The 23,968-nt window shown below is 32.9% G+C and overlaps 2 protein-coding genes across 2 annotated transcripts; one reads left to right on the top strand and one right to left on the bottom strand.

Moving 5' to 3' along the window:
• Positions 1-2,189: 2,189 nt before the first annotated feature.
• On the bottom strand, positions 2,190-12,635 carry LOC138321629 (sperm-associated antigen 16 protein-like). Its single transcript, XM_069265429.1, has 16 exons — positions 12,501-12,635; positions 11,717-11,794; positions 11,477-11,544; positions 11,018-11,142; positions 10,423-10,560; positions 9,462-9,569; positions 8,979-9,163; positions 7,355-7,500; positions 6,932-7,065; positions 6,005-6,148; positions 5,466-5,566; positions 4,724-4,935; positions 4,249-4,314; positions 3,751-3,877; positions 3,316-3,380; positions 2,190-2,847 (listed from the first exon to the last, which is right to left on the bottom strand). The coding sequence occupies exons 1-16, from the start codon at positions 12,538-12,540 to the stop codon at positions 2,737-2,739; spliced, it is 1,848 nt and encodes a 615-aa protein (XP_069121530.1). The 5' UTR covers positions 12,541-12,635; the 3' UTR covers positions 2,190-2,736.
• Positions 12,636-16,284: 3,649 nt separating this feature from the next.
• On the top strand, positions 16,285-23,919 carry LOC138321627 (uncharacterized). Its single transcript, XM_069265425.1, has 8 exons — positions 16,285-16,486; positions 16,918-17,022; positions 18,073-18,171; positions 19,167-19,308; positions 20,222-20,349; positions 22,147-22,277; positions 22,633-22,783; positions 23,222-23,919. The coding sequence occupies exons 1-8, from the start codon at positions 16,366-16,368 to the stop codon at positions 23,440-23,442; spliced, it is 1,098 nt and encodes a 365-aa protein (XP_069121526.1). The 5' UTR covers positions 16,285-16,365; the 3' UTR covers positions 23,443-23,919.
• Positions 23,920-23,968: the final 49 nt, after the last annotated feature.

Raw genomic sequence — 23,968 nt, 5'->3', positions numbered from 1 at the left:
GCCTGCGTAATATGTGAAAACAATGGAAAGTCAATTCGCTGTTTTGCCGTCTGGCGCAGTGATAGTCAACTACCGCGCGCTATTTAGGACGACGGCGGGAAACATAATACGACCCGCGTTATGAAAATAAACATTTTATCTATTTTAATCAAATCGTTCAGAAGGTGATGATAAATGTAGTATTAACGGTAAGTTAATAATTTTTAGGACTCTACAAAATTATCGATCTTGTTTTACATTCCCATTTTAAAAATTAAAAGCCGTTTCGGAAAGGTAGTGGGCCTTTAAGTACAAATAAAGGCATACAATCATGTATAAAAAGATACTTATACACGCATAAAAGGGACAGAGATACAAGGAAAGACACAAGAGTTTATGGATACAACAACCGACAGTGGAACAGGTGGACAGGAAGGCAGATACCGTAACTAACAGATACAAAGTTATCTTATTCATTTATCTCTTCTATTGGCTATTTTTTTAGATGTCAGTATTCTATTCTAAAACATAGTTCATCTAAAAGTGTTGATGATATTGATATTTTCATCAGATATATCAGCAAATGGAGTCATTTTACCTAATTTAACTGTGTAGTCAGTCAGGTGTGATTGTATCGAAAGCCTGTTTGAAGTCGAAACATTCTACACCCATGATGTTGCTCTTTGTCAAGCTCATCTGTTTGATCGCTATAACTTAAATCTTTATAATGTTATTTGATACATTATTTTCGTTTCTGATTCTAGTGTTGTAAATCATGTCTTAATCTTCATCGGACTATGAACATATTCCCAGCACTGTTCTTGAACTTTTGATTTACGTTCCATCTATTGATTTTTCATGTCTTTGGGTTGCATATCATTTCTGTTCTGTCTTTAGGCCTCAACATTATTTGGTGTCCGATTTCGCATGCTTTTCCGTTTTCCTTTAATTCATTAATAGTGGTTTCATTGTTCGAGATTCATTTCCCTTCTGTAATTGGCGGCACTGGAGTACTGGTGTATTGATATTAATAAATAAGATTATTCTGTATATAAATTTCTGCCAACCTTCCGTGGAAATAAGTCAATTGAGTTCACGTTTCCACTTTATAACCCTTATTATTTTATTAGCCCTTGCTTGTTGACGCTGCAGAAAGTTCTGTTTGTTGTTGGCAACTCATGATTATATATCTTTGTTCAGCATTGCAGTGTTATGATGATGATTTTTCCATCCACGGTGCTCCGTCCACAGGCAAAATATAGTCAGGTCAATTTCATCTGAAAAATCTGACCTGAAATTTACCTGAACATTACCTGAAATTGAATTGAATCAATTTCAGATCAAACTGACCTTTAAAAATACCGTCCTTACATGACCATAGCTGTTAATAGGACGTTAATTAATCAAACTAACAAACCTTAAAAAATCACGTGAATTCTGGTCAAAATTTTCATGTGAATTCCATGTCAATTCCAGGTGAATTGCAGATTTTCTTGACCTAAATTGACTTCTCGGGTGAATTTTGACCAGAGATATTACCCCTGAAACTGCCCCGACTTTACCTGAAGATATTTTGCCTTGTATATACAGGTCTGGGATAACATTTGCATAATTCAGTAAAAATATCAAGTCAAAAAAGGACCAAATATGTCCTCCAAGTCAGGTAGTCTATAAATCATGTTAAAATAAATGTACAGTTGTACTATCTATTTGGCAAAGACGGTGATACAATAGTTCGTTTGTTTTCAGAAGGGATTTTTTTTTTGTCTCCTGGTAAATGTTTGAAGGTGAATTTCTCAAGTATTATCGGAAAATCCATAAGCTTCTTTTTATAATTGAGTGTATTTTTAAGTAAAAATGTTAGAATTAATAACTATGTAAGAAAATTAATCAAATTAACAAATTTCAAAGTTAAAGTCCAAATGTGTTTTTTTTAACATTTTATCACAATAAAAAAAAAAACATATTGTCTAATTATATTTGGTTTCTGTGTATCTAATGTAAACCTTTTTTTCTACGTCAAGGTCACATACTAAAGTATAGAGAGTATGTGTTGCATCCTTATCGATTGGCTGAAGTTTGTTCCATACCTCTGTTAACAAAACTCTGCTCATAAATAGTGACGTTATCTGATATCATATTAGCATGACATTAAGAATATAGACATCTAATATTGATCTGGAAATATATACATCTGTACTTGATAAATTAATTGGTTTATACATATTTTATTTTATCTTTTATATACAGGTACAAAGGGACTGGCCACAAGTCTATTTATTAATACATCTACATAAATTTCTCTTTTTTTCCTTTTTTTTATATAATATATTGTTAAAAGTAAATCATAAGTTTTAATTTTACTCTTTTCTATTTGGATAACACAGTTTGCAAACTGGGTTTTTTTCATACTCTGATGAAATTACATAGTGACATCAATGCTTAAGTAACAATAGTAACAAAAAGAAAGACACAAATAGACCACTTCTATACATGTATGACCATCAAAGATAAAGTACTTGTTATCACAGATAATTCACCACTAACATTTCACCAGCAAGAAAATATTGTCATATTGATGTCATTTGGCAATTAAGATATAGTATTCCCAACTTGAATGAACCTGAATCTGACATATGTATTGCAGAAAGGCAGCTACAACATAAATCTGCACCATAATGTGTAGGGATAAAGACTGAAGTCAGATAAAATCCATTGTAACTAACACGGTCATCGAAGAGCTGATCAGTGATTGCGTTATGACCAGATTCGGACAGTACAATCACTTCCGCCAGACACCATGTATTCTCCACTGCGGTCAAATATCAGACACTGGACTGCATCTTCGTGTCCAACAAGAGGACTCACCTGTAGGAATGATGAAAATCAATTTGTCAAGACTTTTGCTTCCATACATGTGGTAAGGAAAAAGGGGGGAGGTATGGGGTCATAAACAGATCAGAAACATTTTGCCATGAAAATCTGTATATATATCCAGTAATGTTATCTAACCTTTACATTTTTTAATTCAAAAGTCTAGAATTTATGGCATCAATTGCTTTCAAAGACAAAAAAAGAAATAAACAGTTTGTTCAGGCCATGTTGTCAACTCATCATTCAATTAAATAATGATGCAATTTGGCCTTGATCTCTGCATGAACTTCATGAACTTTACCTTTACATTTTACCTCTACACAATATTTTCATGTAAAAATAATGGTTATCTAAAACATCAAATGTACTGATTTATCAAATAACAGTAAAAGTATCAAATATGAAAAGCATACATGGCAATACGGATTTGAGACTTTATAAAACTTCAAAAGTAACACTTACTCTGCCATTGGATATTTCATACATCTTGACAGTGCTGTCGTTGCTTGCCACAGCCATGACTGAACCTACAAAAAAAAGACAATTTCTTAAATTCATATTGCCTGCTTAAAAAATGCATAAGGCTAGTTTTAAACTTATCACAAAAACTTAACAAAATTGTGTCAAATAATCAACAGAGTATTATACAGTTTAATAAAGTACCAACCCAAACAGTGGTCCATCAATAGTTGCTTTGTTTCAAATCATTATATCATTTACCATTTGTAGAAGTTAATAGGTTAATGCACAGAAATTGTAGAAAATGATGCTGCTTTGACAATGAAGAGGTCATAAATATATCTTATAGATGGTACATACTACAAATATTGGCATTTCATAAGCATAACTCGTCTAATATTAACAGAAAACCTCTTTACGACTAATACATATGCTTACCTGAAGGATCAAAGGATACTCGGTTGGCTGGGTGTGGTCCAGTATCAAAACTGACCATAGGTGCAACAGCTCGGATATCCCATAATTTCACAATACCATAGGAATCACAGGATCCCACTGTATCACCCTGCAAACACAGACACCATCATTCTACAGTCAATAATGTGACATATTGCTCAGAATGTGTGAACGGAATTTGATGCTTCATGAATTTGGTATCTTTCAGATATCTTCAATTTTCAATGCATATTCTGTATTTGCATTTTACACAGTTAATCTATCCTTGCAGGAAAGTATTGACTGTAAGATCAATTGTTTATATGCACATTCCTTCAGAGAAAGCAATCAGTTTTTCTCACAAAATAATAACATCACAATAAAGAACTATCCGCAAGGGCAGATAACTGAAATATACAAAGATGGAATAGGTATTAAGTCTGCAAAGTCTACATCCAATGTCAATATCTAAATGAAATATTGATAATTGTAAATACTTACTCTTAAGTTGAATGAAGCATAATTAACAGAATGCATATGACCATAAAATGTCTGTGCACAAAGGCCCTGAAAGAAAAAAAATCAGCACACTGTCATCTAACAATTTAATGCAATTTGTCAAAGTAATTTTCAAATAAAACAAATAAAGATTGTCAACATTTAGCATCAATCGATGATCATGCATCTTATTATTCATCATCTGATTTTTTTCTTAATTCCTTTTGAAAAACATAATAGAGAGTAGAACGTCTCCCATTTTAAATTATCTGTAGTAAACCGATGGCTTTACCTTTAAAGGCAACATATATACAGTAAGCTCTAAAACTTAAGGTATTTCTTTTAAAAATATTACAAACATGAATGGAAGAATGGCTACGAATAAAAGTATTCTTAAGCTTTGTTTGTTATATCTAATTATCCTATAATTATTAAAAAAAAAATTTTCAAAAAAAATCAGTATTTGTTGTTTACTCACCGTTCTTGCATCCCATAATGATATGGTTTTGTCAGCAGAGCATGTGAGTAATGTGTTGGAGTAGGGAAGGAATTCTATACTATTGACAGAGTCAGCATGTCCTCGCATGGTGTAGCGACATCTCAGACTGTTCAGATCCCATACTTTGGAGGTATTGTCCATAGAACAGGAAGCCAAGAAGTCTCCACATGTGTGCCATGAACAGCCCCATACTATTTAAACAACAGACAAAACTGTCAAAATGTTCCTAAACTACAGTATCTGTTTTAGGATTATCTCCCTTTTAACTAAGAATCTATCAACTTAGTATAGTTAAAAATTAATAAAAAGTTTTGTTAATCTCAATCAAACTTCGTTTTCTCTTAGTTAATTAATCATAACTCAAATACTTGAATAAGTTCCAAGTGTTATCATGGTCCAGTTGACTTCCACTTAACAAGGCTTGACTCAGTTTTTTTTTATCTTAGAAGAAGTTTTACTGTACAATTTTATTTTACTCAAGCTGATTTGTTTGAGGAATAGAGTAATATTATATGTACACGGGGAAGAGGGCTTATTGCAGAGCGGAGGCTTATTGCCATCATAATTTGAAGCATATAACAACAATCATTGAAAAAAACAAGGTTTCAATATTAACAGTCTGAACTGAAGTTTATGTTTGAAATAAAAAAGAAGTTTAAAATGTGTGTTTATTTGATTTCTGGCCAACACACATGGCCCTACACAGAAGGAGCAGTCTTACCTGCATGTGTATGATCTGTAAATGTATGTACACATTCAGCCTTGGAGAAGTCCCAGATCTTTACTGTAGAGTCTCCACTCGATGTTGCCAGCTTAGATCCACTGAATGATACAAAAGTTGATACGTTATAATGTAAATGTTAATTCTTCTTTAGATCCACAAATACATGATAGCATCCAAACAAAAGCATGTAAAAATCGAAAATGTTATATTATTGCTTTACCTAATGCACATACAGCTAATATATAGATCTAGAATTGTGACCTCTGCAATTCATTTATCTAACTGATACATTATACCACAGGTTGTACAGTAGCCTATATCTGTTTTCTAACTTTTACATACAATAAAATTGATTATGTTTGGAAAGTGGAAATTTCTTGGTTGTGACAATGATCAAATAACAGTGAATTCAAAATTTAAAATTTAACGATCAGCTGAGTAAATAGGAATTACCCTATACTTGTTGATATAGAATATGGGCATTGTTGTCCAATACTAATTATGTATTATGAAGCATTATTAACCAGCACACTTACGATGGGTGGAAGTCACAGCCTGAAACCCAGTCCGTGTGACCCTCTCCTGTCATGATAATGTCCCCACTAGGCACCGCCCACATCTTCCATGTATGGTCGTCACTGCTAGTTGCCAGGATCTGTTTCCGTGGGTGTAAGGCCACACTACAGAGGACAAAAACAAATTTACATATATGTAAATGACTTTAACAGTTAGGAGCTCCATAAACGGAATCCAGACAAGTCTGAGGTCATTTCTGGCATCAATATATGAACATGAAAGATTAAACTTGCATAATGTTCAACTTTGTCTCTTTGATTGACCTAATAATGTCAAAACTCACATGTATTTACATGATTATAATTGATTATGATTCATTTTGTATTTTTGGATCTTTATGTGTTATATGTGGGGTAGATGACTATTTCATTGGAGAAGATATAGCAGATGCACTTTTGTATGTGAGCTAGGATGTATAGGGTAGAAACATATTCATTTTATAAGGGATATACACAAGTATACGTGTTTGAAGGATAGGTTAGCATACATGTGCATGTAATATGTTACTCCTTAGTCATTAACAAAGAATTCTGTCAGTAATAAAACTGATTAAATATAAATAAGTGATGAAATGTTATGACAAATGTGCACAAGATGATGTGTTATATGGTTTTGCTGCCAACACAATACTACCTTGAACGTTAACAGTTGAACACTCCATCAGAGGGCTGATACTACAGCCTTGCACGCTGTCATTACAGTCTTGATAAACTGATCCCAGTGTGGGTGATGTTATCTCTATGGTGACGACAGGTGTAATGTTGTGATCAACCAAAACCATTAAAGGTGTTATTGCATCGGCTGTAAATGTATATACCCTAACTGCGCAATTAGAGAATAGCTCACCATGGTGTCAAGACAAAGTTAACAAAGGTAAGGTTTCTTACTCGCTGATGGGATGAGAGTGGGCCTGGAATGTATTGGACAGTCGGAATCCTCCGGCCCTCGACAGATGACCGGTGGGAGCCTTGATCTGGGCCAGTAAGGGGTTCACACCCGTGTCTACAGGGAACACCGAGTCCTACAATCAAACAACGTTAAAGTAAAAATGCATGTTTTTACTTTTCATTTTCAGTTTTCCTAAGTCTTCACTGTATGAGCATATTAATACTCAACATTTTTATACTTAAAATATCTGTTTGACCCATTCATCCCTGAAATTCCAAAATGGACTAGTCCAGTCTTTGAACTAAAGGAATCTAAATGCATCTTCAGGGGTGATTGGGTTATACCTGTACAAAACAAATTAACATAGGATTCCACTGCTGACAGAAATTTAATTATCAGTGACAAACAATGAAATGACCTACATCTGGGTGGCGCTTGTAGTCTTCAGGGATCTTCTGGACGTCCTGTAATGATGTACGACTATGTTCCTGTGCTAGGGCTTTCTGTGTAGGACCGCGCCCCTCAACATCCACAGCCCAGTTACGACGTTCTCCTGATCCCATCTTACCTATGTGATGTATTTAAATATAGATGTCAAACAGAGAAATTATCTCAAATTTTAAATTCTTAATGTAAACTCAATTCAGTCCAACTTAGACCATTAATCTATCACTTCAATCAATAATATTGTAATAACCAAAAAATTGTGCAACAGGCTAAGACTATATGTAGAAGGCTTATTGATAGACCTTGTCAATGAGCTTAATCCTTTTTGTCAAAAAAGGCAAATGAAATATTTTTAAATCAGATACATAAACCCTCTCCTAGCCAGAGATTTGACATATACACATGTAATGATATATTAAACCCTTGATATCCTATTAATCCTAAGAAATTCTGTTTTGTTCATTTTTTCACCATTATATTCAATTTAAGGATGCTCCACAGACGGCAGAGCATGAATGATATTCATCATTTGAACAATAATTAGTGTATAATCGTGTATATTTATATCTAATTAACACAACAAATAATATAAAAAAAAAAATTTTTGCCTTTGGTGCATCCGCAATCAGTACTTCATTCCATATAGGATATAGTGCCACAGAATTTTTTAGGAATGCAATTAATAATTGTTTATATGTTTAACTTGAAGTATAATAAGAAGCTCAAACTTTTCATTGGTGGTAATGGTGTGAAGTAAGTAACTTTTATAACTAAAGAAAATACTTAATCGTCTGCTCCTGTTTTTGATAGTGAAAAAATACCATTTGACAGAGTTGGAGCATCTTTAACCTTTTAACACTATTTCTTCAATCAAACAAGAAACAGTGGAACTTTTCTAAACTTGATGTCAAACAGACCAGCAGATTTTGCCGGTATATACAGGTTCTGGATTATACAGGTTTTAGTTACATAATGTAGAATAAATAAAGAAGAAAAATGCAATATAACTATATGCAAGGATAGGCAGGGATTTGGATTAGACAAGGACCAGTTTGGCAGGTTATACTGTATTTCTGAAGAAAAATGTATAGTTTCAGTCTCTCAGTGATCTAATACAGTAAAACCACACGAACTCAGAGTCAGTCTGCGACTTTAAGCACTAGTCCGATGCCCATGACTAGTAATTTTACAGCCAGACAAGTGCCAATTGTAATGAACTAGTCCGATTGGACTAGTGGCTCACCACCTGATTAAAACTGGTAAACACTATATTTACATACAAGAGCAGTGGTTAATTGCATTTTCAACATATTTTGAGTACAATCTGTATCCAATTATTTCAGTCCAGATGCATCATTTTTCGAGAATTTGCATTCAGACTGTAATTTGGGTCTAAAAATTGAAACTGATCATGACTGAAGTGCTGAAGCAAAACTGCTGTATATTTAATTTCGACTAGTGATTAAATAGTCAGACTAGTAAAATTTTGGGCTTTGACTAGCAGCGAAAAAAATTAACGTCACAGACTGAACTCAAACAACTTAGAAATAGTGATGGTTCGAGGATCATTAAACAATCAAATTTTGGAGTAAACCATACCATTTTGTTTGCCCGAGCCTCCTTTGAAGGATTCCATGGACTTGAGTGTGCTCTGTAATCCTGTTACCTGTCCCACAGCTCGGTCTTTTTCCAGCTTTGACAACATTTTCTCTTTCATGGCAACCTCATATTTCTTCTTCAGTTGTTGTAGGGTGGGTTCATATTGGGCATAGTGACGTTTGAGTCTGAAATGAAACATAGATTGATCATCAAAATTTGGATCCCGATTAAGAATGAGAATATTTGCAAGTCATGCTGAAAATACAAGAACTTAAACAGATTACTGCAGTAGTTGAATATGATGGTTATTTCCTGAAGAAAAATAAGCATCATTTATCATATGTACTATCAGACCAGACTGTATTTGTATAAATAGCTTCCATGAATTTTGCCATTTTGGACCACAAGAATGTGACCTTAAGTATATACATGTATATGTGGTCTTTATAAAGAGGCTGTCACATTCAGGCTTTTTTAATTTACCTTTTCACATCACTTATAAGTTTGTTTTTCTCCTGAACAACTCGTTTATGATGCATCCTATGGTAGTCCCTTTCCTTCCTCAGTTTCACATAGGTTTCCTTCGCTTTCCTATACAGAAAAAATAACAATATATTATTCAGTGAAACATTGACCTTTCATGAAAACTATATCTAGCAGGGATCAATCTAGCTCTGATTTATTACCGTTTATGGGTAAATTTCCCCTCAAGGAATGAATTCTCCTCTGGCCAAAAATTCACCTGAAGATTTAAAAATTCCCCATTTGAAGCTAAAAAATGACTGTTTTTGTAACACAATTTCCCCTGTGACTTATTTTTCATTAATTTTTTATACTTTTGTTTGCAAATTTCTTCATATTTATCATATAGCTACTGCATATTTTATGATAAACTCAATTTTTTCATTATTGAGCTTAAAATTTTGCTTTACTAAATCTAAAAATAAAAAAGTTGTTTTACAGTACTTTTTTGTCAAAATGAATATAATTTTGGACATAAATAAGAAGATTAAAATTCCCCTATATTTCGCCAAACTTTTCCCCTATTTCGATTAAAGGGGTAGTTTCCCCCCAAACCTAGATTGATCCCTGTCTAGGTAGACTCTAAGCATTTTAATCAGAATGTCAGGACTTATTGGTTCATTGAGAAGTACTATCCAAATATAAAGGCCAATTATCAGATTATGAACTTCTTGGCTATTTAACAGAAATCACCTTAAAGTTTTTTCCAGAATGTACCCATCATCTTGACTACATTAAGTAGTCCTTCATCTCAGCATATGTGAACAAATTCAAGTCTCTTAGACTCTTGGTTATTGAAGTTGAAAGAGTTTTTTGCCTATTTGACCCATATGACTTTGAATAAGTAAACAATGCATTGTCTTAAAGATTGTAAATTGTACATATATGTATTGTGTGTCAGATTTCGATCTTATACACCTACATTGCAGCCTCTTTGTATTTGGCGACTTCTTGTTTAAGGAACTTGACCTCGTTATCCAGATCCTGGTTACGCAGATAAATGTCAGGTACTACTCCCACATCTTCTTCATGAAGCAGTCCCTTCTGTTGGAGCTCATACCTATCAACAAAGGGGAGGTAACTGTCATATAAATATTTATATATTTTTATATTTAAGTATATGGAAGTCTCAAAACACGATTCATATTTAAAATGAAATAATATAGAGTTTGAAATCAGAAGACAAATAATGGATCTATTATTGTCATTTTTTAATTTGATTTTTATTACAAACAATCAGAGGTTTGTTTGATTAATTGATGTTTAAATATGATTAAAATATGGCTTTAACTCATAAATTCCCTCTTCATGTCATATGAAAAGGCAGGGAATGACAGAATGTGACAGAATGTGATAGAATGAACATTATACAATATTAACATAATAATATTATGTTTCTTTATCCTGTACATGTTCATACCAGCAGTATAATTACTAATTTAATCAATTACCGAAATAATCTACAAAGTTGAAGACAATTTACATTTTGATAGAATCGAATGTTTTGTCTATCTTACCATTCTGTTTGGAAGCAATCAAGTGTCCGATTCATCCCCATTCGTACCAAAAAGTTACGAACATAGTCATCAACCACTTCTTCTCTTTTAGTAACAGAGAAACGAGGAACAGACTCCTTCTTGATCTGAGAAGCAAATTAAAAATTGACTTGTCATCTTAACATATTGGTTTATATGTATACATTACTTGTGACATATTCTAATGTAGCTTTTATAGCTTCAAAAATTGAAAGATTTCTCACAATAAAAGTTATCATGTCATATTAATATACAGAGAATTGGACTGTACTGAGAATTGGAACTTGCAATACTGAATAGACATGTAAAATTACAGTCTTTTTTAGTTGGGATGTTTATGAACCAATAATTTTCAATGTTTTACAGATTTTGTCCATATTTTACATTATGATTAAGTCTAAACCTATATAAAACAGTAACAATAACACAGTTTAAGCTTACCCCAGCTTGTTTGTCATCTTCCACATCCTGAATTGTTTGTACAGCTATGTCCAAATCTTCCTGGAGATCTGTAATAGAATGATTTTTTTTTAATTCAAACTTTTTTATTGAATGTGGTATAAAATTGACATTGTTTATGCAATGGATTCACATTTTGATAGAGTGAATTCTTCACATTGTCTTTATAGTTGATGTCTTTATCAAGTGTGACAGCATTTAAGTAAAAGTTCATTGACTTACCAGCTGCTAAAAAATCTTCATCTACAGGGACCTCTTCATATGTGTACTCCTCATCTGAGTCAATAGCAATTTTCTCCTCTGTGTCATGAGTTAAGGGGTTTATAAACATACAAAACTTACATCTATAGGTACATACACTGTAGAGCAGATTTACCAATACATACAGATGAATGAGATGATCGGTAAGTGTCGCAATTACCACTTTAATTGGACACAGTGTTCAATTATGGTAGTAATTGCGACACGTGTTAGTTCTCTCATCTCATCAGAACATCTTTGCAAGCAAGTGAAAACAACATGTACAAGACATGATGAGCACAATGTACATTAACATGTACATTATATGTACATATCTTATGTAAAATGTACACTATACACCATGACCCATCATACAACCGGCTCTGACTGACATGTATACATAATGTATACTGGAAATACTTGGATACAACTGATTTAGCAGTCTGTCAAGTGATTTTGACAATTCTACTCACCAGTTCAAACACTGTACCACCATCTGATTACAAATATTATTGACAACAGGTTTTCATTTTACTCATTTAAATTTAGATCTACATTAAGGCGTGATACTCGAGGATACAGTACTAAAACACATGTAAACAAAACATGTTTCATACAATGTACTTGGCATTTACAAGGGCTTGGCGGGAATCTTACTTACGTGATCATGCAGTAAATGTAAAATATGCATAGCAAGTTCACCAACATTTAGAGTGGTATAATTTTTCTTTCGTTAAAATACAAAAATAAAGTGTATAAAGGATACTTTCAAGATAGTATTTCTCCGTTTCCCCGTTCGCCGCCATCTTGTTACTAGTGTGATCGCTATGGAGATTAGTCTGGATCAGTCAGATGCTTGATCACTATACACGCTCGACTGTGTAGGCCTCGCCCAACTCGCGCTATGTACAAATCACAGCCAATGCTGAACTAGCTGGAATGGAATTAACTTGGATGAAAAACTCCATACTACTAGCTGTAAATTAAGATTTCCAATACAGTGTATGAAGTTTTCAGTGGAACCATAAAAAACAGGCTTTCTATATATTGTCTTTAAAAATAATTCTTGAAGTTTAGCTAAAACTGCTGACCGTGAAATAATTTTCAGAAATGAAAAAATTGTATGAAAGGTCAGATACACTTACATTTGCTATCCAAGAAAATGCAATGTATGAAAAAGAGTCGATTAAGTTATCCCGTCAAATTTCGAAAATTTGGTATCTATACAATATAATTTATTTTTATCTTCACTAACAAATTGCAATTTGTGATAGGGATGTAAGAGTTGTTTCCCTTGCTATAATTTGTCACCTTTGAGACGATAACTTCTGTGACGTCACGTCTTTTCTGAAATTCCTATTATAGGCCTACCTTTCCGTAACGGCGCCAGGCGACAAAACAAGGAAATGAATCTTCACTGATTATTTGTTTGGTATTGTGATCTCATGTTAGACCTTCGATATATATATATATATATTTTTTCTTATTATCATTCTTTTTAATAAATCACCTTTATTTTTAGTTTCGGCCGGAAAGGTAGATAGTCAACTAACGCGCGGTAATTAGGACGACGACGGGAAATATAAGACGACCCGCGTTATGAAAATTACTACATTTTTGATTTTATATGAATTGAATTGTTAAGATGTGATGATAAACGTTGCATTAACGGTAATATAATATATGTGACTCTTAAAATGCCAATCAGGCTCGTTTTATATTCACAATTCAAAAATTGAAAGTAGTTTCTGAAAGGTAGTTTGCATTCAAGTAAGTCAACGGCTGATAGCATAGTTATTATCAGGTAATTTTAAACACATGTTTTCCTATATATCTTCCAGTCACTATAATGCTGTTATATTAGTACCAAGTATATGCTAGCATGTATATGCATGTGTATAATGTATAAGACTGCTGTAGTATTATATAATTGGTATGAATATAATATTTACTTTAAGAAATCTATCTCTTCTTTCTTCAAAATAAACGTCTGTCCTTTCCAGAGAATGCGCGATCTGTTTCCTTTTTTGCTGTTCAAAAAGTTATTACGTTTTTATCAAAATATTTTATTTTGCGAGAAAAAAATAATAATGTTCATTAAGGAAATAGTACATGGCATTTATGAATATTTGCCATAAACTTGAAATTTAATGTTGCAAAATTATCATTTATTAAATATATTTTATTTTGCGGGAAAAAATGAAATATTACATGAAATTTGTGGATGTTATTCCTAAACAAATTCCATGATAAAAGTCGTTAAAGATAATGTTACAATATGCGATCATTAAATATTGCAACAACAGAAGAAAAATGGTGTAGCATGCCCTTTAATGATATATCAGGCGTGATAGCCATTGTCGAACAGCATGGCGCATCTCCTTTGATTCAGTCGGATATTTTGATATTCATATCTCTGATTTAGTGTAAACAATATAAACACATATTTTTATGTGACAAACAACAAGCCGATATCTATTTTTATGACAGAGAAGGGAAATAAAATCAGCACATCAAATAAGCTATGAAGATGATGCAGGTTTAATACCGATTTATTCTTAGAGATACATGTAAATGAAAATGAATTGTATCATCGGCGATTTCATTATTCAGCCATCGAATTCGACAATGATTTGATCAGTTTCATTTTGCAACGTCGAACCAACTACAGTCACTTGCACGGGTAAGGTGATTGCGGAGACATGAAGACATGAAGACACACCCTTGGTTGTGTATCTCCACAGACGTCAGGCCCAACTCTCACAGCTCCTTTCGACTCTAATCCGGGAATATTTACCTTGATTATGAAGTATACGTGTGTGGCATCGGAAGGCATTATCAGTAAACACACATACACACACATGCCTATGATATCTTTTGTAGTCACCATTGCTGCACCAGACCATTGTCTAATTTGTAGTAAATACGTTAGCTAGGATCTACATTGACAGGTACACTGTAATAGGGAGTAACGAGGCATCATGACAATTAAATAACAAATGGATCAAACAGAATTCAATACAGTTACGTGTTGTTTGGAATATTTGTGTCGATACATGGGCATCAGCATTTTTATAATTATTTATGTTAGGAAACAGAAAGTTTGAACAAAGTAGTACGTGCCCATTTGTATTCATTAACAAGAGACCGGGTAGCCTCGAGTCATCTGACACATTTTACAGACTCAATTGGGTTGCAATCCATATGCAAGCGTTGAAGATGTGTAGGAGTTTAAAACAAAAAAGTAATAACGACCTTCCTCTTTTTAAATCTTAACGGTCATATGACAAATTTTATTTTAAAGAAAGACAACTTTTTAAAAGAACTGATATGAAATTTAATGACACTCACTTGTTATTATGAGAAGTATGAAACTTCAGGTTTAAAAGACCCTGTTTTAAAAACTGGTGATTTTCTGTATTCCTGTACTTGAACATAACTTAGCTGATATAAAGTATCTACGCATCCGTCCTAACCTTAGATGTTAATGTTGACTCGTAGATTGTTGTGTTGGCATTTGTAAATTTTGGCAAAATATCCAAAAATAATTGAACATTTCAGTATGGCGAGTCCACAGGGTTCAGTCACCAAATAACCAGGCCATTATGTTTACTAGTAGCGCTGGTTTGACCGGATTCTACTTTACAAAGGCGTATATACATCGAGTCCTGTTTGACCTTGTCAGGAAAAAACGGCGGCTGATTATAACAAGCAAATATGGTATATATGGGACGTCCCAATTGATACCAATGTACATATTCATTGTTAAATGTCATGTAATAGTGGGAATAATGTTTCTTTAAGAAAAAAAAATGTTTAATTTAGGAGTGTAAGTGCATTTCCACAAATCTGCATGTTTTGCCCCAAATACAACAGTTAAACTTTTTTTCCCCAAAACTAGTCTTCGTTTCATGTTCAATGTTCCTAAAATATTTAATAGACGTATTTGAGGTGATTGAAATGCCTTTCTTTATGCTAACTAATATTTGCATCATATAATCTACAGTAGCATGGATATAGACACTGTTTAGTAACTAAGCTAAGTTCAAGTACCCCTACATTTGTCAATGATATATTCACTAGATGCGATCAATATGTTATTATGACCAGAGTGAAAGAATTAAAATGCTATGTAATTTTTAGTATCCAAATAAGAATTAAAAAGTTAATCCGAGCACTTGACAATAGTAGGCTATATAAGCCTATCCAGTATATGTGCTAATTTGCCTATTTGGAGTTCGTCCTAATACATATTGATTTAATATGCCAGTAAATCAGTATTGTTGATTTCATGTACAGATGAGTTCGTCAAATGAAACATCCATTGTTATTTTCCATAATGTCATGCATATTGTTATATCATAGGCTAAAGCATTCACATAAATGCTGACGACTTTCCAATTTGTGCGCGGGTTTAATATTCATATATGTCTATATATAGTCTAGTAGCAACCGCCACCAGATTGTTCGCCATAAAGCCAGACCGACCGATCTACGTTCAAGGTTACATATGTGTACAAGAAACCAGTACTACCAGAGTACATCAGTACTACCAGAGTACATAAGGTGTCCCAATTCACTGTATCGGTAGTCAGCTTAGTCCTAAGGTCAGGTTGACGTTACAAGAAGAAATGACGTCCAACACCGAGTTACGGGGGATTGTGTACAATGGGACTAATTGTTATTCTTCTGGAATGGAAAACAGTAGAAAAGTTGTACGAACTTTCACCAAACAAATTCTGCAATGTGTCGGTAAGATATCAATTTAATTGCTATATATTTATGAACTATATGGAACGCGAATTTAAGAAATTTTGATATCTACGATGGGAATTATTTTTGTTTTGAAAAAGTTCATTTACATAATGTTTGGAAAGTTTTACATGCACTTGCAGTGAATATGCAATTGCTTATACAACTGGACATGCATAATAAAACATTAAAATGTAGATTATTTTGTTTTTATTTATATATATTTTTTCTGTTAGAACTGTACATAAATCGTGCGTCAAAAATATTTGTAACTTGTAACGATATTGCAGTTTTTATTATGACGAATTGTTGCTGTAAAATTGTACATATATGTCTAGAATATTTATGTATTGCATAGAATCGGTTATATCAAAGAAAAAGTGTTGTCTTGATCCTTTATATTTTTATGAAATGAATATATCATTGTTAAGAAAATCTCTTGGAACAAGACCACAAGAGCTCAGGGACGATATGCATAGCGGAATTTGGGGCTGCCGATGGAGGCGTGTCACTTGAGCTAATGGTCACTTTGATTGGTAAGAGCACTTCTCATTGTGATAGATCATGAGTTACTTCCCCTTGTATCTGACGGAGTACTGATGTAGTAAAATGAAGGAAAGTAACTCCGATAAATCAGAATGTCTTTTTTCTTGTCTATTGCAACTGTTGTTATTATATTGTACATATCCATAAACATGCGTGTGGATATTTCAACGACGTCGGTTTGTTTGATGAATTATACAAATGTACATGGAACACAAACTAGAAGACGTCAAATTTGAACGGATTAGTTATAAAATTAGATTATAATATTGTCTTTTAGAATTGATAAGTGCCTCTATACTAAGATAATGCCACTTAACCTTATTTGTTCAAGCCCACAACATACTCAGTTTTGGAGCTGGCTTTATCCCTTCATCAGCTGCTGCAAAGCACAGTTCAAAAAAGCTACCTTCTTATAGCTGATGAATTAATATTTATATTAGATATGCTCTGATTTTCAATATTTTCGTTGGCTAATACATGGCCACGTGACGTTCAATATATAGTATATTGACTCGGTGTTTCCATTTTTAGAAATAAAGAGTTAATATTCCTTTGTGAACTTCATTCCTCAAACTCTGCATTCTTCAGGGTGCCGTTCTTTGACCAACGCTTTTTATATTATTCATATGCACATACGAGATTGTTCTTGGCATTTGTTGAAGAAACGAAATATTTGATATGAAAGTAAAGGACCTTTGATTCGGCCCATATACAAAATAATGTAGTGTTATATCGCCCATGTAGATTTTGAAATAACGACCTCGGTCCATATAGTGTTATATCACCCATGTACAATTGTAGATTTTAAAATAACGACCTCGGGCTAAGCCCTTGGTCATTCTTTAATTTACGCGGGCGACATACATGTAACATCATATGGACCTCAACAAAGATCCATAAATGAGATATATTTCATAATCGATAACAGGCCGAAAGACCTGTCAGAAAAAGTATATCATCATTTCCGCTTTCGTGTGATTCCATCATAAGACGAACTTGAGCTTTAAATAAATCTTTCAGGATTTCTTTTGTACATTTAGATCACATTAACAAATTCTTGGACGATCTAAGGGATATCATAATAGTTTACGAGGACCAGCTGTTCAATGACTTCAATGTTTTATTTAAAACAGTTCATGGTAAGTTTCTTTTTTATATGTTTTTGGCTCCCACAAGATCATACTACATGTATAATGATTTAATTCCAATTGTTTAATAATTTTGATATACTTAGTACTTTCGATTAACCAAACGTCGACTGTTTACAATGATCAAACTAGTTTTCGGTGGATCATACATAGAAGTTTAAGGAAGAAAACTGACAACATAAGTTGGTATGATTATTTTGTAATCTGAATAACCTACATTGATAAAATATCCCTGAAAGAATATTTCTTAGTATGTTCAGTACTATAAAAAAAAAGAGAACAACATCTACCAAGATGTATATTTTTTCACTTCAATTCTAATTCTACAACTAACCTGCTACCCCCCCCCCCATATTAGTGGTAAATTATTTTCGCCTTTTCTGTCAATACGTTTTCGTTAAATATAATATTGTAACGTATTTTCGAAAAAGATAGAGGGATTTTTTTTGAGATCGAAAAACAAGCCATTTCGTAATTCAGTTCAAAATAAATTTTGCTCTTAAATTTAATTGTGCAGAAACAATTTCTAGTATTTTTTATGTTACACGGAAATGAGATTACAAGGACTGGAATCTGTAATATAAGGAAACACCACACCATGTGGTACACAAAGAGAGTAGTATAAAATATGGTAGGAAATAAAATAAGCCATCAATAAAATGGTATACTCACAAATTTTTTCACAACCCATTGCTCATGAAATTAAGACTTAATCCCGATTTCTGGAAGCAAACTGACTTGATGAATAACAATCATATAAGTTACATAAGGAGAAAACAAGTTTTGACTTAATCAGCACTTTTGTTTCGGCATATCGAAGCATGTTCTGACATTAACTTTTAGGGATGTCTTTGCTGAGTCAGAAAACGCGCACCTGGGACTGGTATTCCTGAGAATTTCATGAGCTTCCATATCACAGAGCTTTGCTATCACTAAATGTTTATGATTATTATGAAATTAAGTATGTATTCTTATTTTATTTCCAGCCACCAACTCGAACATGACAAATAAATTGGGCGATAATGTACATGTCCTAGCTAGTGCGACATCTATGTACAGAAAATGTGTTCCTTTTGCTTCGGTGGATCTAGCATTCTCTTCAATGGCTAACCACTGGCTGAGTGAAAAGTAGGTATGATTATGTTACCTACATTAAAACGGTAAGTCATTCCATTCTACGGTTATGGTATTGAGTGTTCGTTAATAGGAAGGAGTCAGTGTAACCGAGAATAAAATAGTTGGTCAAGGGAAAGAAAGAGAAAGAAAGAAATAAAGAAGAAAGAAGAAAGAAACAAAGAAAGAAAGAAAGAAAAGAAACAAACAAACAAAGAAAGAAAGAAAAAGAGGGGACATTTGTATATATTTAGAAGGCTGACCCCAAGACCCCAAACTTGACAGCCTTCAAACTGTGCAGCCTTCAAATGTATGTTCTAGGGATAATAAAATGTTTTTGTTTAAAAATAAGTTTGGTATAAATAGGGGCTATAATACACATATTTAGGATTTCTTTGTTCATAAATGAAACATATGCTCAATCTACGAGACTCATCGCTCTTTACATCAACACATGTTCGAATAGTTGACTAGTGAAAAATTATTGCTTATTTGCTGCAAAATCTGTTATTTCCCTTAAAAATAATATCCTACTTTAGACTAAGACCTGCCTTATTATCTTTAGAACAACTGGACCTTGATACAATATATCTAGTTCAGTATAGTTTTTGCGGTTGTCGTTCATGAATCATTATACTTCTTCTAGTTTTTAAATGTCTCTGTAATTATCGAGGGGCTACTTTCAAGTCTTTGCAATATGATCTTATTTTAACTGCTTCAACTTTTTTAGTATTTTAGTTTTTTACAAAACATATCAAGTTATTTCTTTCTTGACCGACGTGTGTAGTGTAAAATGAGGCCAAATGCAGTCAAGATGATAGAACATATAAATATAATGCAAAATCTAAATAACAAAACGCAACAGTACAATACATTTGCGTTATATTACATCATTATCATGAACTATATGAATGATATTTTTTTCTAGACCTTGTGAAAACCGAGACGGTATTTTTCAAACAGACTGTAACAATGAAGATCTGAAAGCATTTCGTCATCAATGGAAGACCGACTGGAAGCAATTCTTGTCGTGTCGTGCAAAAGAACTTCGTCAAGGTATCGCATAACATCCATAATTAATATCAAAATGTATACTTACACCTTAGATATGACTGTTCTAGTCTTATGAGGTACAAAAAAAGCAAAATTTGCTCCACTGCAAAATAGTTTTGTAGTCTTTTAAAATGTCTTTTAGTACATTGTATTATGTACAAGATAAATAGCATGCGGGATCTTTTTACCGTATAGATAAATTAAGTCTATGGCTAGAATTGTTGTCAGTGTGGTAATGAATAAGTGTAGAACAATTAGGTAGACAGAGTGTGTCCTTGGTCTACGCCAGGTGTAGTTTTACAGTAGTTTTACGAGATAAAAAGGGAACAATTACCCCGACACACATTTAGTTGAGAAGATAAGTGCAGTAATATGGCCAAATTGTGAATTTAATCGTAATTTTAGCAGAAGATGCTAGCCCTTTAAAAATAACAAAGGCATCAATTTAGGTGTATTCAGACCGTAGTTTATTGTGCTTTACATAATCATAAAATAACAATACAATAAAATAGATGTTTTCATTTATAGAATAAACTTAAACTATGATCCTCCAATTTTACGAATTACTTAAGCTACAACAATTATCTAATGTATTTATTCTAAGTAAAATAAAGGGGGGAATTAAAGAGTGGTTGGTAAAATAGGAAAAAAAAGACTTTTGCCTTCTGTAACCTAGCTTGTAAATTTCGAAGTGCTGATGTTTTCTCATCAGATGGGACATAGTTCCATTATTTTCATGATTTGCCATTGATCAGTTAGAATAATTTAGTGTTGGTTTACTAATATAAGGCTTTTAATCCCATTGTTCAGTCAGAGTATTTATCACTCTGAAACTGGCCTTATATAACCGGAAACACATGTTAGCAATAACTTAATTAATATTCCTCATTATGATAAAACCATGGCACAGATAAAGTTAATGCCAGAAGAAATAGGGCAAAAGAAATCTTTTTGGCCTCTGGGACGTCAATTTTTTCAAAAACCTCATTATAGATCAATGCTAAGTAATGTTTCTGATTTTTTTCAATTAATTCATTCCTGATTGATGTATGAATGAAAAGAAACATTTGCGACATTAATAGAATTTAAAGAAATTTCATATCAATTTGACGTCATTGGGCGGCATTTTTCAAGATGGCCGTCAAAAATTTTCACAAAAAGTTCATTATAGATCAATGGCAGCAGTTCTTTTATTATTATTTTTCATTTTATTTTTTCATAATTGATGTGTGAATGATGTATGAAAAATAAGATATTTGCGACACTAATTTAAAAAGAAATTTAAGATTTAAACGTCATTATGTGCCATTTTCCAAGATGGCCACCACATTTTTTCCAAAAAAAAACCCTCATTGTAGATCTATAGTAAGCATAATTTCATCTTATTCATTCATAATTGATGTATGAATGAAAAATAAAACATTTGTCACACATTTTTTTTATCATTGCTTTGATTTGTGATCAGGGGGTTCAGAAAAATATTGATTCAAAGATTTGGAGGGGGATCTTCCTAGCCCATGGCCTAATGTAATTGTGAGCGTAACGTCACACTTTTCAGAGAAAACATCGGGAATTTTGTTAACAAAATAATAAAGTCACCATAGAAACCTATGCACAAGGGACGCAACACTTTTGTCATAATATCATAAGATATCTTATTATATTTTGTTATGCAATATATATATGTATATTGGATTAAAATTGTTCGATGAATGATAGAATGACAAGTTGGACTCCTTGCCATTCAAGATTGAAGTTGTTTGTATACAATAAAATTAATAAGTACAAATGTACTTATAGGCGGCTACTTGGCTGTGGTTTCCTTTGTCACTGATGACAATGGTCGATGTAACAATCACGTGGGGGAAAACTCTTACCAAGTCTTCACCAGTATCTGGGAGGAATTCCAGCAGTGTGGCAAAATCACGCAGGTAACAAAAACGTAACATCTTAGATATCTTAATATTGCTAGATAAGGACATTATTTGGTTCATTTTATTTAACTACTATTCAAACTTTTTGAACATTCGCACGTGTGATCATGATGATTTCAAGGTGATGTATAAGTCTTAAAAAGCAAACACACCAAGAGGCACGTAGCTCAACTTTTTAAATTATATTTGATCCATCCATGGAACCGCTAAACGGTTGACTTCCAAATCTGCTTATTTTTGGATGAATTAATAAACAAAATTAAGCTTTAAATATGCATTTGCCTTTATGTAGGATGTGGTGTGTATACAATTTTGTCGTTGCCAGCATGTATAGGTGTTTGGTTTTTTATAGGAAGAATTTCTCCACACTTCTTCGGTGACATATCACCCTACTAAAGCCGAACTCGTGCAACCATTCCAGGACGACATTAAAGGATGCCTAACGCTTGTTTCCTGTACACAAAGAGATATTGAAATTTTTCCTGATCTACCCAACAATGCCGGTAAAGTTGTTTGTAAACACTGTACATTTTTATGTATACTTGACCAAAAGAGTCTTTCAGTCATTTTGTCATCAAGTAAAAATAAAGACTTTATTATTATTATATAAGTTTTATTTTTTCAAACTGTTCAATGAACATCACACTTATGTGTATTTTTCGCTATATCTGACATGAATGGTGATTTGTTTTCAAAATTTATAAATTGTGAACGTTTATTGTCCATATGGTGTTATCCGCTCAGCTTGATAGAATAGAGAATTACGGAGGCCAAATATCCAGTTCCATGTGACCTTGCATAAGCCAACGAGAATAATGAAAAATCGATGCATATTAATTTTTATATTGTAAGGCCATGTTTTCGCTAATTATGAAAAGAAAGGTGATCAAAAAACAATTTTTGACAGTTTAAACAAATATATGTTCTAATGTACCCTGCAGGTATAGAGGAAAAGGAAATGTTTATTGAGAAATCCATAAAGTGTATCAAACCTTGGCTGTACAACATCCTCCAGTCAGGACTATCTAAAGACCGAACTGAAGAGGACAAAGCGAAAATAATGCAGGATTATTTCCGGAAACTCCGTAATATCCTCGCTCAAAAGTCAGAGTTTTGTCCAGTACTATACAGGACTGCTTGTGTTGTAGCTAAACGCACATGAAAAAACTTAGATATTTTTATTGCTACTTGTAGAAGAGAAATTAACTTATTACGGTCTTTATTTGATAGTTAATGAAAAACGAGTGTCGATAAATCATTTCAAATAAATTCACCCTATACTGGCCATACATTTGCTATAAACAAACATAGAACGAAATTTATTTGAAGATATTTCAGAATATGTTTTTGCTTGATATTGAAAAGTGCTTTAAACTCATGTAACCAAACTTTCTTCCGCGTGCAAATTTTCGAACAATTCGTGATTAAAGTAAAATCTCGAAAGTTAATCTCTCCGTGAATAGATATTCTGACCTATCAGATTTATTTCCCCTTGTTTACTATAACTGGTAAATGAGGATGTTATTAGATATCTACCAAGTTGTTAATGAAAAGAATTCAAATTCATTTTCTACTCCGAAAAAAACTACTACATAAATAAAGTCATAAGTATATACTCGGTAATCGCAAAATGTAGTAGCCATGAAAAAAATGGTGTTCTGTACGTTTCTTTTTATCTGTTTAAATAC

Source organism: Argopecten irradians, chromosome 4, assembly GCF_041381155.1.
Source record: "Argopecten irradians isolate NY chromosome 4, Ai_NY, whole genome shotgun sequence".
NCBI classification, from domain to species: domain Eukaryota; kingdom Metazoa; phylum Mollusca; class Bivalvia; order Pectinida; family Pectinidae; genus Argopecten; species Argopecten irradians.
Note: the sequence above shows the minus strand (reverse complement) of the source record. Positions and strands in the feature narration are given on the sequence as shown.

Coding starts and splice junctions, on each gene's coding strand:
- LOC138321629 (XM_069265429.1), bottom strand. CDS start 12,540: ATGGCGGCGAACGGGGAAACGGAGAAATACTATCTTGAAA. Junction 11,545..11,716: donor TGAAGATTTTTTAGCAGCTG/GTAAGTCAATGA, acceptor ATTCTATTACAG/ATCTCCAGGAAGATTTGGAC. Junction 9,570..10,422: donor AAATACAAAGAGGCTGCAAT/GTAGGTGTATAA, acceptor TTTTCTGTATAG/GAAAGCGAAGGAAACCTATG.
- LOC138321627 (XM_069265425.1), top strand. CDS start 16,366: ATGACGTCCAACACCGAGTTACGGGGGATTGTGTACAATGGGACTAAT. Junction 16,487..16,917: donor ACAAATTCTGCAATGTGTCG/GTAAGATATCAA, acceptor ATCATTGTTAAG/AAAATCTCTTGGAACAAGAC. Junction 20,350..22,146: donor TGCAAAAGAACTTCGTCAAG/GTATCGCATAAC, acceptor ATGTACTTATAG/GCGGCTACTTGGCTGTGGTT.